Raw genomic sequence first — 18,649 nt, 5'->3', positions numbered from 1 at the left:
CTGCTCTAGATGTGAACTGAGCCCTAGGAGTGAATTATCCCTTGAGAACTACAAGCTGCAAGAAATAGCATTTATTCATTTCCTAATACAAATTTTTCACTTCTGTGCTAAAACAACATAATATTTCTCTCTTAAAAAAAGCAAAAGTCCCAGAAGAACCATGTCCCTTTGAATCACGTTTTTGTAATCAGACCCAGTCTCTAAACCAGACAATCTGGAAAATCCACAGCATCCTGGAAACACAGTTCACCATAGATCAAATAAACAAAAGGAGAGCAAGGCAGCTGTACGAATAGAAAGGGCTTGTCAGCTGGACAAGTTTGGAAATGGAAGAATACTGGAAAGGGTGCAATCATAGCTGAATACCTCCTTTTTCCCACTTTGGCAGCAAACAGGCTGTGACTGAGCACCTGCAAGCATGGAAACTTCTCCACGCACTGGCAAAGGTGAAAAGAGGATGGGTTTTTTTGTATATACATGAATGTACGTCTTTCTGGGACATTCTTTCTTTTAGCCTTAAAATGAAAAGGATATTTTATAGTTCTTATCTGGAGGAGGAAAAGCATCAGATGGTCAATAGTTTGCCAAAGCAACTTGAAAAAAATTAGATCGAAGAATTTAATATAAAACAAACAAGTAAACCCTACCTTAAATGAAATAAGCTCCTCTCTGACATGGGATACAATAGAAAGTCCGAAATACGTGTGCTTCCTGAAAAAGCAAAAGCTGCTGTGTTTCCCAAAGTATAAAATCTTGGGGTTTGATAATTGTCTCTGAAGCCAACAGATGGTTTGTATGCCTACAGGTGGATGTCCAAGTTATGGAATGCTGTGATAGCTCCCAGAGTTCAAGAAGCAATACTCTCCAGAGCCTCGGTGAAAAGACCGTCTGTACCAGGACAAGCAATAGCCAAAAAAAGTCCAAGCCAAGGTCAACAGGCTGTAGTTAAAGCTGCTCTCAGTATCTTGCTAAATAAAGCTGTTTTGCACGGCTGTCCTCTACCCAGAACAGGTAACTGTGAACAGTCTGAAAGGCAAGTACTTGTACGTTGCCAAAGTGGGGCTTTTAACTGTTCGTTTCCTTTTTTAACACTTCCACGAAACATAACTATGGTTATGATGGGAGGTGTGTGGTTAATAACATTTACAGTCACTAAACTAAGTAGTTGTAGTCAAAGAAGAACCATTTGCAACAGTCAATTCTTCTTAACATTGTTCTACTTTTCTTTCAGAGCTAGACAATTATATAGCAGATTTTAAGGGAGGAAATTTTCCTTTATCCGTGGTTTCGAGCTACAAGAACTGTAGTAAGAAAAGAGGTGAGAATGCTTCTTGGAGAAAAGTGAGCACAAGTCCTCGCAAAAAGTCAGGCCATTTATCCTCCCAGTCATGGAATAAGCAGGAGACAAATGCTGAAGGTAAAGCTTTCCCTTTTCAATTCTGAAAGAAGGTGTGGGGTTTTAAGCTGCGTCAATACAAATCTAATTTTTCTTCTACATCATTAATTAAAAATTCTCAATTAAATGACATGCGTCTTTATGTTTACCTGTAAAAAATTCTTTACTTTTCCCCAAAAATATTACTTCTTTGTGACTGTGCGGTATCCTAATTAATAGGTTTTGTTTGTTTGTTTGTTCTAATGGCCTTCCTGTTGTCTGGTAACAATGTGGGCTTTGGCTCAGATGGCTCCACCTCATATTGCATGGAATGATGCTCTGTCATTCTCTTCCTCAATACCAGATGAGAGAAAGCTTCAGTACTTGATTGGTACTCTTTAATTCTGCACCAAATTTACAGCATACCTAATTTGGGGTTTTTTTTTTACATGTACTTTATGACTTCATTACAATAATTTCTATTGTCTGAATCCAAGTGAAAATAAATGAATACATGCATTGTCAGATCATGCATCCTTTGTTCAATCTTGTTAGATAAATGGAGTAGAATAACCCAGAAGCCCTGTAGTGGAAGGAAGAGATCTTTGGTTTTAAATTGAAGATTTCCATTTGATTTTCACTTTAATTGCAAAAAATAAACATAAAAACTTCTGAGTAGTCACAGATACTGTGAAGTTTTCAAGAAGTTTCCACATGAATTTCAGTTTGCTGCTCGATAAAGAAAAGAAGGCTTGGTATGGCTGGGCCTATGCATGTGTAGAAATGTGAAAGCTGTGTTAGTAGCTGACACTTCTAAAATGTCTTTTCACCTCAAGCTCCTAAGCTATCTCACAAGCAGTTTGCCACACAGGGATAATGTCTGGATACCTGCAGAAGCAACGTTCTTCTAAAAGTACCCATCTGTCCAGAAGGAAAACTTAGGAATACCATAACCGAATACAAGGTAGAACAGGAAAACTTCTAGAGGACAAAATCAAATGACTTACCTTCATTTTCTGAAAGCAAAAATATCTCCTTCAGAGAGAAGAGTTAGGGAGGGATTTAGAGAGAAAGATGCTTCCCCGCACACACACTTCAGAAACAGTAGGATTCTAGCCTCAATTATCTCAGATATAAAAGACTGAAATACTTGATGCCTGGTACATTGTGATGTTAAATTGAGCTATTAATTTCTTGAGCTCTTGTTCAGAAAGAAGTCTGCTTTTGCTGAACTGCAACTCTAATGTCCTGATTTTGCTTGCTAGTTCTCTGAATTGTGAATTTATCTAATCCCACTAAGAGGATTTAAGAAATCAAATGAACATAACCTGAAGGAGGGTGGTTGATACTGTATCTTGTACCTGAGAATGTTCCTGGAGTCCAGTTAATCTCTGTGAATATAAGTAAAACATGGGATGGTGAACTTAATGTTGGTAGCCTTCCATTTCAGACTGTCAGTATCAAATGTTTTTCCTGATTCCAGGTAGGGGTAAGTTTGATTTTACTTAAATGAAGCAAACTTAAATCTTTTCCTGTTGACAAGTTATTTCTCTTTGGGAGAAGCGGTGAGGGTGGCTGAAGTGCCTCACACAGAAACCTCCTGTCCTGTCTTCCACAAAAGCTTGGGCAACTCCTGCCCCCTTTGCCATTTTAGCAGCACCGTGCGGCCCCAGTGCTGCTCTGAACAGCTTCAAGGGCTGTATTCTGATCTCTAACAGACCCTGTAGATATAATTAGCCAGTAAATGGGAACACGTTTTCCCTGTTTATCACAGATTTTTAAAAGTAGAAATCACCACATAAGACAACACACTAATGTCAATCTCGCTTTTGTGCAGGTATAAAATCCAAGACGATGTTGCAACCAAACTGTAAGAAAAGAGCTTCTCTCGCCCCAAAGTAAGTTTTAGTTTCTGGTATTTGTAACACCCAGCAAACAATATAGATGGTAAAATTGTGTTGTAAAGCAGGACATTATAGTGAATAGATGAAGAGCTTGTATTTGTAATGTGCTGGTTCTACATCTGAAGAAAGGAATTCTTTTTTAATTTTCATTTATGAGAGAAAATAAAATTTATGTGCTTTGATATAATTTTAGAACCCATTTCAGTATTTCAAGCCTTGCAGCACTACGTGTCTCTTTATGGAACTGAATAGTCCATGACTTAAGAATATTATGTAACACTTACTTTGCCATAAAAAGCCAACCCTGTGCTTTTTTCACCTGGCATTTTATTTTAAAAACTCCTCTGGCTCTTTTCACTTACTGAATGGCATTTCAGAATGGTACAGGACACGCAGTTTAGTTTAAATGGTGCAGAGTTTCTCTAAGGAAGTGTATGAATTAGCCAGAGGGAACTGCATCAGAGACCTTAGTCAATCTGAAACCTTGGTTCTACCATATTCCCAGGCACAGAGAGCACAGAATACTTACACTTCAAGCATGCCAAGGGGTTTTTAAAGTGTTTGGAATTAAGTCCAAAAAGGAGAATGGAGCAAAATTGACTGCTCCCTCTTAAAAAGAGGAGAATCTTTGAACATAGTGGGCTTTGTTAGAACTTCAGAATGGAGAGAATAATTTAAATAGAAAGAAAATTTGTGATATAACAACTATTGATATCTATTGCTGCCACTTACTTACATGTTATTTTCTTTCTGTTTATGGTAGTAAAAGTCATTTGGAAAGAAATTACTATTTTCTAGGTGTGTATAATATTTATTTTTAAATTCTCTGTCATAGTTTAATTTTAATTGTTCTTTTGGTTTGTTTTTTTTTAAAAAAAAAAAAAACAGATCTTCAGAGAAGGATCAATTGAGAACATTAAATCTGGAGCAAAGGCTGTCCCTTGGTTCTGATGATGAAGTAGATCTTGTGCAGGAACTTCAAAGTATGTGTTCCAGCAAATCTGAGCCTGATATAAGCAAGGTAAACACAAGGTTTTTAAATAATTTACATCATTACCATATGCAGTTGATTGCTCTGTGTTTAAAATAAATTTTTAATTTACAAGCACTGCTTGAACTGAAGAAAATTATTGAATTATTTGGGAGTAAGCCAAAATCAACTCATAAATTATACATTTGAGAATAAGTGTTCTGCTCTAATGTACATTATTTTAAATTACATCTTCACTATTTTTTCTTGTAGAGGTTTTTGCAGTGGAGGTGGAACTTTATAAGTTCACAAACGCCAGAGCCAGTAGCCTTCTCTGTGTTAGTGTTCCCTGCGTTACCTTTCAAGTTATCATTGCTTCCTCTGGGAAGCTGTTTTGCAGGCTTAAAGACATAGGAATTTTTTCCTAAAATGCATCGCGCATTGAGGAAACGGCTCAAAGCTCCTCTGCTCTGTAGGCAAAATTCAGCTTTGCTGCCCCAAGCAAGAAGGACTGGATTGGCCTAGTTCTTGTTGTGTAACGGTGGCAGAAGAGGGTGAAGGAGGTTTCAGGGCTGGGGCTGAGTTCTACCCTGGGATGGTTTGTGGGTGGTTACGGGAGGGCTGTTGGGGCAGAGGGTGGAGCTGTGGATCTCTCTCCTTTTCCCTTCGCCACCAAAAGCATCCGGCTCTCCCTGTAGCTGCAGCTATTTATTCTTTTCCTTCTTTCCTCCTGGCACAGCTGACTGGATGGCTGTGACAGCAGCCTGTGGTCACACAGGAGCAGCTGATCCCTGTCTTTTGAGACACGGAGTCAGTCTTAGGCTGTTGACCATTTAGGCTCTGCAGTACAGCCTCTAGGAATTAGGTTTGCTTTATTAAGTATTCTATTTGTTCTTAGACGTCAACCAAGCTTTTATTTAAAAAAGAAATACTGCGTTTGGGAAGATTTTTCAACCTATTTAATGAAATGCTGTTTTGAGTTGTGTTTTTTTAAAGTATTTACAGTACTCGCATGAGTCACAGGCACCAAGCTGGCAAGCTAATCCCCAGTCAGGGAGCAGGGCTATACCATTAGCTGTCTGTGAAAGGATGGGATGTGCTTAAAGAAGTGGTAACCAACTTAAAATTGTGTTTAATAACGTAAAATGTCATTGCTCATCGTTGACAATGCAAGGAAATACGAGTTAGATAAGGAAGGAGATAGATGTCACTGTCTTTTGTTCGGTTTCCTCACCATGGGTGGAACCATCCCTGCCTGGAATTTCTGTTGTTGATTCCCTAGTGCCCAGAGGAGCCGTGCAGAAGTGAGGGTGCTGTTGCATGTTGTCGTTGTGTGATGGAATTTAAGGCTGCCATCAAAATAAGTGCTTCTACTCACTAATTTGCACTTTCACTCGAATGTTCCTGCTGCCTCTGGGATGTTGGGACCAAGTACTTTTGCCATTGCAGAGTAGAACCGGATCAGATCCCTCATTTGCAGTGAGGACAGAACACTGATCAGGCTTTGGCTGCTGTTGCACGGTCACAAGGTCTGATGGAAAAACATAGGGAAGAAACACGGCAGGAGAAAGAGAAAAGGATGGTTCCTTTCAGTGATGGTTCTGGGGCTGGATAAAATTTAATGGGAAACTGCCCTTAAGTTTCGCTGAATAGCATTGCTCTGGAAATGTATGTTTAATCATCCTCTGGTACCAGTCGACATGAAATCTATCTCCCATCTCCTACAAACACACTGAAGTGTAAAAGAAAGATGTTTTAATCATTCTTTGAATATTTACACATTGCATTGTACAGAAGCTACATGAAAATAAAATCAAGACTCCAAAATTTGGCAAATTCAAACATAATCTCTGCTGGGAATAACTAAAAAAAAAATAAATCACCATTTTCTCATCATTTTTTAGATTGCAGATTCTAAGGATGAGCTATTGATGTTCAATAACTCTCAGAAAAGTCCTGTATTTTCAGCAAGCGGTACTAACCCGAGTAAAACAACAGCACAAAAGGTGGGTCAAACCAGTTTTGCAGTAGGATCGGGAAGGTGTCTTGAGTTTCTCCAAAATCGAATTCCGGATTAGATCAAAAGAATGAGTGTTCCAGTGCCTGTTTATCATAAGAATAAACTCTCATGATTCTTAGGAAACTTGCTGGACGCACCATGCCAAGCTTCCTCCACGTGTCTTAATGGGAACTAAAGATTTAATTAAACAATGGATGTATTTGCTTCAGTTTTCATGTTTACATAAAGCCATCTCCCTAGGCCAAGTGTTGTTGATGTTACTTTGACGTTTTAAGTTATTTGCTTCAGATTTTGAGAGAAATAAAAGCCCCACATTCATTTTTTCCCCCAATTAATGTTATTCAGTAAGTTTGCAAAAGCACAAAGCTTTTTTAAGTTCTTGATGTAAAATTGCTGGCTGGTGGGGTTTTGGGGGGGTGTTTTTGTGGCAATTGCTCAAATATATATGATTTGAAACCACTTTTTTTCCTAAGTAAAATTGAGCTGCTCTGGTGTCAAAGTTCTCAGCGCTAGAAACTTTGAGATGTGATACTACCAGAGTATTACCAGAGTTTGTGATGGACAGCAATTTTTTTAAAAGGGAGATTGAATTTCTTTTTTCTACCTTGCTATTTGTTGGAATATACAGTTGTCTTGCCATATTATTGATGAGAAATCAAGAAAAAACCCTATGTTGTAATTTTGGTGATTGTGGGAAAAGATAGTCTAAATGTAAACAAACTTGCCTAACTTCAGAGCAGTTTCAGAGTAGGAAGAGAAGCTGAGTTCTGCTGGAAGATGTAGGAGGCCCACTATCTCCTTCTTTTCAGAAGTTGAAGTCATTTTTTGTGGGTGCTAACATCCCTACTAAGTATGAAGATGAAATTATATCCTGCTTAGTTTTCATTCCTTGGATATAAAGTAAAAATTATGCTTTCTCTGTTGTTACACTTTTTCCCCCTTTCTTGCGCCTTCTGGTTTTTAACATCAGGAGAGCTTCAAATCGTAGAATCATAGAATTGTCTAGGTTGGAAGGGACCTTTAAGGTCATCTAGTCCAACCATCAACGTAACTCTGATAAAACCCCATCACTGAACCATGTCACTAAGCTCTATGTCAACCCATCTTTTGAACACCTCCAGGGTTGGTGCCTCAACCACTTCCCTGGGCAGCCCATTCCAAGGCTTAATAACCCTTGCAGTGTAAAAATGTTTCCTAATATCCAACCTGAACCTCCCCTGGCGCAACTTGAGGCCATTTCCTCTTGTCCTGTCGCCTGTGACTTGGGAGAAGAGACCGACCCCTGCTTTCCTACAGCCTCCTTTCAGGTGGTTGTAGAGAGCAATAAGGTCTCCCCTCAGCCTCCTTTGCTCCAGGCTGAACAACCCCAGCTCCCTCAGCCTCTCCTCATAAGACTTATTCTCCAATAAGTTTCTGAGCACACGGCTCAATTAACCTGTGCCAGGGCATTGCCCGTGTTCCTTCACTAGGGCTCCTCTAGACTCCAATCCAGACACTTTTATCTGACTCTGATAAACTGTTTTCTAGAGACACTCTGTCTATTTTCTGCAGGTACAGTGAAGTACCTGAAAATAGCTTAACTTGCACATAAAAGTATTAAAAAAGCTAAAGTTGGATGAGATGACTTACCACCCTTACCATCATGTTTTTTCATATCCGAATATTTTCTGTAATTTTACTTAAAATCCAGAGAACAGTCTCCACTAATAGAAACAATTTTGACATTGCAGATCCACGTTTTAATATACTGCTTTTGACTATTTCTCTAAACACATTCATTCCAGACATTCCAAATCAGAGCTTCACATAGTAGTGATGTCTGTAGAGCTGGGTAAATCAGCTGACCTACCCCTTCCTACTGTAAATTTTTCCTAGTGTATTTTTTTCCTTTTAAGAGTCCTTCTAACAAATGTAAGGCATATCTAACATTGCCTCTGAAGGTAGACAAGCTTAGCTACCTCTCATTTTTTGGAGGAACTTAATCAAAAGATTTCATATACAATAAAAAAAGTTGATTTCCCATGTCTTTGTGGGGAAATGTTGGCCAAAACAAAGGAAACACAATCCAACCTCTTGCTAGAGGGCAAGAGGGCGAACTGAATGACAAGCTTTGTTTCTAATCATTACTACAATAAATTTATCAACAATCTGGAAGAGCACTGTCTCAGTTTAGAAGCAGCAGTCAAATTTTCAGAGGCAATTTAAACCTGTGGACTGGCAAGAACTGGTGTCTGAAAAAAAGTTTGAGATTACAAAAGCATCTTTTTGTAAAAGGAAATAGAATTCTGTAGGTAACAAAAGCAATCCCGCATGAGCAGAACAGATCTGATCAACAGTAATGAGACAAATTACTTAAAAGAGCAATGTAACCATAATTAATTTTTTTAATTGGCTGTAAGGAAAACATGCTTTCAAGTATGTGACGGAGAAAGAGAAAACGAGTAAGAGATGCAAAATCTTTGATGCAGGAAACAAACAAATTGATGGATTGGAGGATGAATAAGGAACAGACAGGGCTGAACGGGCTGTTTTCACACCACCGACCTTTATGCAAAGAGCAGCAGCTGATGGTGAAAATGAACTTTTTAATATTGCTGCCCAGAGGGTGATCTGGATTCAAGTGATGCCAACAGTTAAAGTCCAAGTTCTCCTTTCCTGCCGGTGGAGAGGAGGCATCTCTCGTTAAAGATACTTATTAGTGATCGTCATAAAACGCCGTAACGAACCTCTTTCTCTGTTACTATAAAGGAACAAAAAATGATAACGTACCTGACTTCAGCCCTTCATGTGTCTGTATTTGGGCAGGGTGAATATGATCCAGTTTCTAAGAATGTAGCTTCTTAGCGTAAATAATTTGAGATACCAAAATCTAATTTTGAAGAAAGCAATCTTTAAGGTTATGGATTAAAATAGCATTTCAACTTATGAGTATTATTTTTGTCATGATTATTTTGTTATTATTTATGGCTTTGATGGTACCCAAAAAGTGAATATCTTTATTCAAGCTGTAAAGCTGATTTTTTTGCTCATAAGGACCTAAATTTCCATTTTTTCCATTTTAGCTGTGGCTGCAGCTGTCGTTTTGCCACAGTAATGAAGGAAAGAACTTGCATTTTTTTATTTGAGTACTCCTGAAATTGAGACATCTGAGAATCAAATTTAAGGGATTTTTTCAATGGCAATGCCTAAACTCCATTGGCTTATTTGGGTGTTCTAAGATGGTCACAGGAGATAGGACAAGGGGAAATGGCCTCAAGTTGAACCAGGGGAGGTTTAGGTTGGATATTAGGAAACATTTCTTCACCAAAAGGGTTATCAAGCATTGGAATGGGCTGCCCAGGGAAGTGGTTGAGGCACCAACCCTGGAGGTGTTCAAAAGATGGGTAGACATGGTCCTCAGGAATATAGTTTAGTAATTTTTATTTCCTATTTCTTATTTATTTTTGTGTCAGAGTTAGGTTGATGGCTGGACTAGATGATCTTTAAGGTCCCTTCCAACCTAGACAATTCTATGATTCTATTCTCTGATTCTATGGTAATGGTATTTCCTTTCAGTCAAAGAGGCAAAAAAGAGTCATAGTTTGTTCACCAAATATTGAGAAGCTGAATATTAAACCGCAAAAGACTGCAAATCCCAAGGGTTCCATGGGGCTGGTAGGATGGGTTGGTTGGTTGTTTTCCAGGTCAAACTGCAATAATTATTTATAGAGAAAATGTTTGGGTTCTTTTTGATTTGTAGGATGGAACGCGTCCTCTCAGCAGCAGTCGAACTGTGGAAAGCAGCAACAGTAAATCAAAGCCAGAGCTGGGTGTTTCAAGAGTGAAATCTTTTCTTCCTGTTCCTAGAAGCAAAGTCACCCAGCCCTCGCAGAACACCAAGAAAAGCAGCAGCAGTAATACAAGGCAAATAGAGGCAGATAATAACACAAAAAGAGAGATTTGGAATTTGCACAAAAAAGAACAAATAGAAAAATCTAATAAATGAACCTGCCTACCATACAATTTTCTGTGTTCATATAATCTCTATTGCAAAGAACCAAGTACTCAAATCTGTAAATATTTTTTAAAAATAAACTGTTTCCCTGTAATGTAAATTTTGTACAGGACCACAGTTTTATTTCTATGTAAATCAGCTGGAAATTATATTGATTTAAATTTCAGAAATGGGCAGTTTTGCCACCTTCATAGATGTTTTTTTCTTCTTTTCTTATGAAAATTACTCGCTTCAATGATAATATTCAGGGGTATTACCACAGGATTCTGTTTGTGTATATACTGTACATAAATATATTCTATTAAGTTCACGTGTTAAACTGCATTCAGATGAATTGCACAATATGTACAGCAATGGCTTAAAGCTATTGTACATGCTTTTAAAGACATGTTTTTATCTTCACTTAATGAAAAATTAATGGAATGTGGCAATAACTAAAATGATTGGAAATGCAGATCAATTACTTTCAGCTACAAGCCATATTAAATACTTTGATTTCCCCATCACCTGCCTGCTGAATTGTGAGTTTGTTTCTCCCGAGCTTATCTTCATCTAAAACGTCATGACTTTCCATTACAACTTTTATCTCTTCAAAAAGGAAAGAGATTGAGAAATTAAAATGCAATAAAAGTTATTTTTCTCAGACTCTTATTCTTTGATAGAATTGAAGCAAATGTGATCATTTATTAACTTAGTTTTTCTTGTATACTGTACAAACTTTTCTATCCTTCAGTAGTGTTTTGCAAGTATCCGAGAAATAATAGTGTTTTACAGAACCAGATTTTCCTGAGAAGGGATTTGAGCACAAGCTGAACTCCAGTGTTAGCAGAGCTGATGCAGTGGCGCTAACATGAGCTCCTATGTAATTATCAATTTCTAGTGTGGATTTAAGATGTAATTGCTGTGAAATGATACTCGAGTCGCAGTAAAAATTAAGTCTTTTTCATTTCCCCCCTCCCTGCCCCTCCCCGACAGAGGTGGATCCTGTTCCCGGGTGGGAGAGTTGCTGGAAGGGGCTGTTTCCCCTGGCTCCCCATGGGGCGGTTGCAGGGCTCCGTGTGAGCTGTGATGGTGGAACCACCAGCTGTGTCCACACCTCCCTGCTCGGCGGAGGAGAGTCCAGTTTCCCTGAGATCAGAGCCTTCTGACCAGCTCTCAGGAGGTGGCTTTGAGAGCTGTGGACAGTAACGTGGTCACACCCTGCATTTCCAAAGTAGCATTTTTCTCAAGCAAAGCCTGGAGGAGGAGAGGATCACCCCACTGTTCCCCAACGCTCCACCTTTGTATGTAAAACAGTCATCCCAAACTCATGTCAATAAAATTTTTGTACTGCATATTGTCTGTCTTGCTGTTTGTACGTGTGTGTTATCTCTAGGGATACAAAATATTAGAAGCTTGTTTCTGTAATCATTTCCCACACAGTGTATTTAGAAAGTACAGTATCTTTCAGTAAGCACTTTTTTTTAATTAAAGCTTCAATTTCTTGTATGATAGTAACATCTAACTGAATACCGATGACTTCTCTAGAGGTTGGGGAGGGTTGGTTTGGGGCTTTTCTTGTGATAATTTTGGTGCTGGAAAATGTCACGGTACTTTTGGAGTTGGCTCTTGGCAGAAGAGCCGGCCGGGAGCAGCTGTAGGTCAGAGAGAAGTGGGGCTCAGCCGTCCCCACGGGCTGCAGCTCGTGCGAGCAGCTCGGCTGTGGATTTCATGGTGAGGAGGAACACAAGATGGAAAATGGTTTTTTTGTAGCGATCACACAAGTTACAACATCAGGATTCGTAATAACAATAAATCAACTTTAAAAAAAAAAAAAGAAGAAGAAAAGTAAGAAGAAAAATTCTGATGTTCTTAGCAAGGTTTGTTCTACATGGAAAATACACCTTGGAAATGTCAGACCTCATTTAGATCAAGCGTTAGGAGCATGCTTCTGTGTGGGAAGATCTTGGGCACCGTGTCCTAAAACCTGTTTTGAGATATATTTTAAGACTGTATATTGTCTGTGAGAATCAAAGGTCTTCTGTGCTGTACTTTGAGTGAAAATCTGCAGAAGACGGAGTGACTTTGATCATCTGTTCATGGTTTGAAAGTCAGGTCCCTGTTACTAAATTTAGCGCTGCCTTTCAATGCCCTCATTAGCCCTTCTTTTCAGCCTGCTGTCCTCATCGCTCTCCATCTGCATCCTTTACCTTGTTGACTGCTGTCACTTTGTCTGTCTGTCTGTCAGTTCAACGCAGTCTGTGATCCTCGTACTTCTTTAATCACATGGTATTTTCCACATCTCCTGAATTGACTCTTCTGTAGCAGCTGTGAAGCTCTCCTTCCTGTTAGGCCAAGTTCCTGCCCTCCCATGCTGGAAAGCACGCAACCATAAAATAGTTTGCCCTTGAAAATCCCATCTTCTCTGTGGGTTCATCACTTGGATGGTGCAGAAGCACGGCCAGGCTCTGCTCGTGAGCTGGGGGCTTCACTCTGGCTTCGTTCTCTTCCTGTGATGCTACAAACAGCGCCCTGTATACGTGACTTGTGATGTCAACTACTCTCATTTTGGGTTAGTAATGAGGAAAATATTTTTTCTTCATTCCTTTCTGTGTCTCAAGCAGAGAGGTTTTAAGTGTGCTACCCATGGTGGGCCACGCTGCTCCAAGCTGCTCCACTCCCATCTGGTACCCATTTCCCATCTTTAATAGAGGTGGGGTCCGTGGAGACAGAGAGACCCTACGTGGAGGAACGTACAGGGGAGTCTCAGAGGCTGCATCCATTCCACAGGCTCCTTGTGTAGCTCCTGTCTGACCACACTGTACTCCCTACACACAATGCAATCTCTTCAACCAGGGGAACTGGAAAGATCATTCTCCTCCAAAGTCCTAAACTTCGCAGCTCTTCCACTTCAAATGAGTCCTAAAAATAAAATCTTTCAGCCTGTCTCCTGTGGTTATTTCTTGACAAAGAACATGAAGTATGTTCCTTAAAAGAATGTCAGAGACCATCAAACAATATTTACCTCAGTTGTTTAGTTGCTGAGCTTGAGCTCCAAAATTAAAAGTGTGAAGAAACATGCTCCATCATTCAACAACATTCATCAACAAGAGCAAAATCAGGTGGCCTGAATTTCTGAGGCTCACCTCTCCCCACAAGTGATTTACAAAGCAAATTAAATCCCTCCATCTTTCCAGTAAAACTGTAGAACCAGAATAGTCCCTACAGGTGGAAGCTGTTTGTGGAACAAGCCAATTTGGAGAAGTATGAGGGACCGCTTTCTGGGTGCTGCCTCTGGCTAAAGTGATGTTTATGATGTTTAAACCATAATTAACAGAGTTTAGAATGATGAATTGGGCTGTTCTTCAGAAACCTGAAGTGACTGTGGAGGCAGCACCAGGTGTGTTTGTGCTGGGCTGTAGCAGAGACAGACTCAGGAGGCAGGAGCCTCCACACAGCTAAGCTATCAGAAAGAAAGGACTTTTAATTTCAAGGATTTAGAGGAAGAAAGAAAGTCTGGAAGAGAGGAAACCCTTTCTGAGCACAGGGATAGTCCAGCTGCAAAGGCTGTACCAGACTCACAGGCTCATTGCAGACACAGCAGAGGTAACTGGGGGGGCCCTGAACATATCAGTGACACCCACATGCCTTTTTTATGGAATGTTTAAAAGATTTTGGGAGAAGAAACTAAGAAAACCCATTCATGGGTTAAAGCTTTGGTCACAATGAGAAGGAACCTGTTGAGAAAGAAGAGAAAATAGCAGGCAAGGAAGTTAGTCATCACTTGAAAACCTCCAGTTGCATTTACAAGGATTGTATTTTGAGGTTGAAGTTAGTCCTGGTGAATAAAAATAGTAATAATAGTGTTTCTCCTAGGGACAGGAAATTGGGTTTGGAGAACATGAGGGTTTATAAAGGAAATGTGTTACTGTATTGCATTGCGTGGTACTTCATTTGCAAGACTTCTAGGCAGCAATTAATTATCCATTAGTGAACAATTGCACACACAGTTCTAAAGTGATTTTTTTTTTCCCCCAAACATTAAATCATAGCCAGGTAATGGTAGAGCTAAAATACCAAATCTACATTGGAAAGAGTAGAAAAAAGTTAACTGAATACTTTTTAGATAAAGTAAATAAAATGCAATGAGGTTTATAGTTCTGAACTGACCTCCAACAACTAATGCCAATTAAGAATTAATCTTAATGCGAGGAAATGTTTTAAAAGGCACCTTTCCAAGAGCTGCTACATTTCAGAGAATTACCTTAAACCCGTTCCTTGAATAGAGTAGATTCAAGAAGTCTTGGGGCCAGTTCTGTTTAACATCTTTCTCAATGACCTGGACAAGAGGATCGAGTGCACCCTCAGAACGTTTGCAGACTATACAAGGTTGAGCAGGAATGTTGATCAGTTTGAGGGTAGGAAGGCTCTACAGAGGGATTGGGACAGGCTGGATCCATGGGATGAGGTTCAACAGGGCCAAGCACCAGGTACCTCATTTGGGTCAAAACGACCCCAGGCAGTGCTACAGCATTGGGGAAGAGTGGCTGGAGAGCTGCCTGGCAGCAAATGACCTTAATATGAGCCAGCAGTGTGCCCAGGTGGCCAATAGCATCCTGACCTGTATGAGAAACGGTGTGGCCAGCAGGACTGGGGAAGTGGTCGTGTCCCTGTGCTCGGCACTGGTGAGGCCTCACGTCAAATATCACTACAAGACATTGAGGTGCTGGAGCGATTCCAGAGAAGGGCAATGAAGCTGGTGAGCAGTCTGGAGAACAAGTCTTATGAGGAGCAGCTGAGGGAGCTGAGGTTGTTTAACCTGGAGAAAAGGAGGCTGAGGGGAGACCTTACTGCTCTTTACAACTACCTGAAAGAAGACTGTAGAGAGGTGAGGGGTTGGTCTCTTCTCCCAAGTATCAGGTGTTAGGACAAGAGGAAATGGCCTCAAGTTGTCCCAGGGGAGGTTTACATGGGATATTGGGAAAAATTTCTCCACTGAAAGGGTTGTCAGGCATTGGAACAGGCTGCCCAGGGAAGTGGTGGAGTCACCAGACCTGGAGATACTTGAAAGATGTGTAAACATGGTGCTTAGGGACATGGTTTAGTGGTGGCTTTGGCTGTCATAGGTTAACAGATGGACTGGATGATCTTAAAGGTCTTTTCCAACCTAAACGATTCTATGATTCTAAGTGTGGAGGCAACTGGGTGTTTACCAGCTCTGATACTGCAGGTGCAATGGATTGAGGAATGTGAGGCTTGTGGAAATGGGGGAGGTGGATCTTAAGAAAGACTTTGGAAATAGACATTTAATGAATAAAATACTAAAGCTGGTAAGGCACTAATTAAGCAACTGTGAACGAAATTTTTTCTTTGGAATAGCAGGCTTGTTTGGTCCCAGTGAGATATTGAGCAGTTCCCGCTAATGATGATAATCAAGCTGCTCCGTGTAGTCGTTTTCTCTGTAAGATTTATGAAGATGGCAAAAAGTGCACAGGTCCAGCCTGTTGACACTAACCCTGCCGGGCAGTGCCTGTCCCCAGAGCTCCTTAGTGCTGTATTAGCAGTTTGGCCCCTCTTGCCCCTTCTCCTCCACACTCAAGGAGGGCTACGGATCCTCTGCAGAGTCATTTCACTCTTTTCAATTTTTTTTTTTGTTTCTTCCCAGCAACTGTAAAATTAATTGTTCACCTGTAGCATTAGAGGCAGCGTGCTCTTCTCTTCTGCCATATATTGTGCACACACATGTGTTTTCATAGTACAAGTGTGTGCTTTTAATAACAAAGTGCTTTGGGAGGATTAATTTTTTTAATAACTATTTTATTTTATCAAAGGTAGGCGAAGTGAAGCACATGAAAAGAAAAATTCTCTTAAATAATGCTCTGCCTGTGTTTATGAAGGTCATTGTTTATTCTTTTCTTCCTCTGTACTTGGGTTATGGCCTCATTTTTTTTTTCCTTTTTTTTTTTTTTTTTTTTCCCCTTGTGTGGTTTGGTGGATTGTTGTTTTTTTTTAACCCTGACTGTAGTAGTCTTTAGGAGTCTTCAAAGAGGAAGTTTGGGGTGAATTTATGGCGAGGAGCGTGGCACTTGTTTGTCTCTGGCAGTTAAATGGCACGGTTGCATAAAAAAATACAAAATTAAAACAAAACAACTACAAAGTGACCAACCCTCCTCCCCCCTCCACCCCAAAACCACCTGGATTGTGACTACTGTGCTTTGCTTTTACTTTCCTGCAAGGGACACGAGCCCTGGCCTGAAATGTTAACATTTTTTTTTCCCTTTAGAAAAATCTGGGCTTGCTTCCCCACACCCTTTCTTTTTTTTTTTTTTTTTCTTCCCCTTGTGCTCCATTTTCCACCAGCTTCAGGCGAGCAGCCCTGGGAGCTGTTATCCCGCTCACAGCAAGTACAAGAAGGCTTATTCTGGAAGGTAACATGCTCTTCTCGACCTCTGTGGGAAGCAGATGCCGTCCTCCTCCTCATTGTGGAGGCTGGTTGTGATTTACCTCCTGTTCCAGCCTGAGCTCCAAAGCAGCTGAAGCAGTATTTTTGGACTGAAAGAAATAGCACGTTCTTCTCCAGCCTTTTCACACTTGCCCTCGGGGGGCAGAGAGGGAACAATTTTTCCAGGATCTTTCCTGGTGCCCTTTGGGTCAGGCACTGCGGTGGGGTTAGGCGGGTACCCAGGGTAGAAGCTGTTTGGAGGAGCGTTGTCCCACAGGGCGGGGAGCCAGTCACTCCACTGGTTTATTTTTCCCTTCAAAGCGCTCCCTCTGAGTGTTTGTATCAGCAGCTTCCACACACGTCCCACCTACTACGTGCTCCTGCTGTATTTACCTCTTCCTTTCGTAAAACGTCCCCTTGCCTGCTCAGTCCAACTTGCCATCTCCGAACTCTCTCCGATAGCAAGCCCCCCAAATTAACACTACTAATTGTGCAAGCTTTGAAGCGTGCGCTGATTCTGACGACGCAGCGGTTCTTTTCTGCTGATCTTTCCATATCTTCTTGTTTATTTAGACAATGAACTCTCCCGCCTGGTATGTCTGCTCCTCTGAGTAACATCCTGACCAAGAGTGATCCTTGGCATGGCTCCTTGGGCTTGGCCACCCCGCAGCAGCCCAGGCCTCCACATACACCGTAAGGACTTCTACGACCGGTGAGCTGGCTGGGTGAGAAAAGCCATGCACAGCGTGAGGTGAACAGTTCTAGGGGGAATGGAGATGGGACTCGGAAGGGATGCTACTTCAATATGCAGCTGGTTTTCAGCTGTTACAAAGGCTAAAGCTTCGTGGTGGACAAACAGTGACATGGCAAAAATTGAGCCTGAAGGGTGCCCAGAAGTCTCTGTGAGCAAGAGGCATGGCCTCCTGGAGAAAATGAGGCAAAGCAAGGAGATGCTCGTGCAGACAGAGAGGAAAGAGACCCAGGTGGGTGCTGGGAGAAGAAGAGAAGTACAGTATGAAGGAATGGGCAGGAAAAGAGTAAGACAGAAAGAAAAAGTGTATTTGCAGAGGAAGTATGTTGTGAGGGACAGAAGATACGTCACGTGGGACAGAGCCAGAGGAAAACATGAGTGGGACAGGGTGAGCTGCTGCTCCAGGGTCAGCTCTGGCACAGGCAGGCTCGGCCTGACCCGGCAGCACCCTCTGAGTGTCCCTGGAGCACAGGGACCAGCCCCACTGGACGCGGCCACCGGCGGGGGCCACAGCTGCTGCATCACGCCTAAAAAAGCCTATTTTCAAGACCTGCGTGTGTTTGCAGCTTTAGGGCTCAAGCGGCAGGAGAGGCCCAGACCCCACTCACAGCCGTGGCGTGTTTGTAGGGCGTGAGTGTGGCTGGCAGAGCGCTCTTTTTGGAGACCTCCTGTTGCCAAACGCCTGCCGGGGGGTACAGAGGATGGTGTGCGGGGCCCGGCGGCTGCTCCCCGCAGTGCGGGCCGGGAGGCGGCGGGGCCGGGCCCCGCTCCGGAGCCCCGCAGCACCCCCTAGTGCCGCCCGGCCCCGCACCGCATCCGCACCTCGGCAGCACCGCAACGGCACCCACCACCAGCGTGGAAGCAGCAGAGCGAGTCTGTGGCGTCTGCACCGTGTGTGTGTGTGTGAGTGTGCGTGTGTGTGTGCTGTAACGTGCCGCACAACCAGTTTCTTTTTTTTATTATTTTTTTTTTTTTTATTTAAAGAAAAAAGATAAATCTAAAACGTCTGCATCACTAGAACGCTTTAGTGCACAAAGACAGCATTGGACAGTACCTGGCCTAACTTCTGCCCTCGTTTTTAACAGCTCTATCATCATAATGTGACATCAGAGACCAGTAGCAAAAAAAAAAAAAAAAAAAAAAAAAAAAATTCAAGGTTTATGAACCAGTTTGTGTTTAAGATTCAGAAGAAGATCGAGACCTCGCTCTTCTGG

At 41.5% G+C, this 18,649-nt stretch overlaps 1 protein-coding gene across 1 annotated transcript in view; it reads left to right on the top strand.

Moving 5' to 3' along the window:
• The window catches only part of CTTNBP2 (cortactin binding protein 2), a 90,292-nt gene extending 78,695 nt beyond the window's left edge, over nucleotides 1-11,597 (top strand). Inside the window, exons 18-23 of the mRNA XM_014964029.1 lie at nucleotides 806-1,011; nucleotides 1,232-1,417; nucleotides 3,213-3,273; nucleotides 4,168-4,300; nucleotides 6,154-6,255; nucleotides 10,009-11,597. Coding sequence (XP_014819515.1) covers nucleotides 806-1,011; nucleotides 1,232-1,417; nucleotides 3,213-3,273; nucleotides 4,168-4,300; nucleotides 6,154-6,255; nucleotides 10,009-10,254 — 934 coding nt within the window. The 3' untranslated portion in view covers nucleotides 10,255-11,597. The remainder of the gene's footprint in view (nucleotides 1-805; nucleotides 1,012-1,231; nucleotides 1,418-3,212; nucleotides 3,274-4,167; nucleotides 4,301-6,153; nucleotides 6,256-10,008) is intronic.
• Nucleotides 11,598-18,649: the final 7,052 nt, after the last annotated feature.

Source organism: Calidris pugnax, unplaced genomic scaffold, assembly GCF_001431845.1.
Source record: "Calidris pugnax isolate Ruff unplaced genomic scaffold, ASM143184v1 scaffold44, whole genome shotgun sequence".
NCBI lineage: Eukaryota > Metazoa > Chordata > Aves > Charadriiformes > Scolopacidae > Calidris > Calidris pugnax.
The sequence above is the reverse complement of the archived record's forward strand: the minus strand, read 5'-3'. Positions and strand labels throughout refer to the sequence as shown.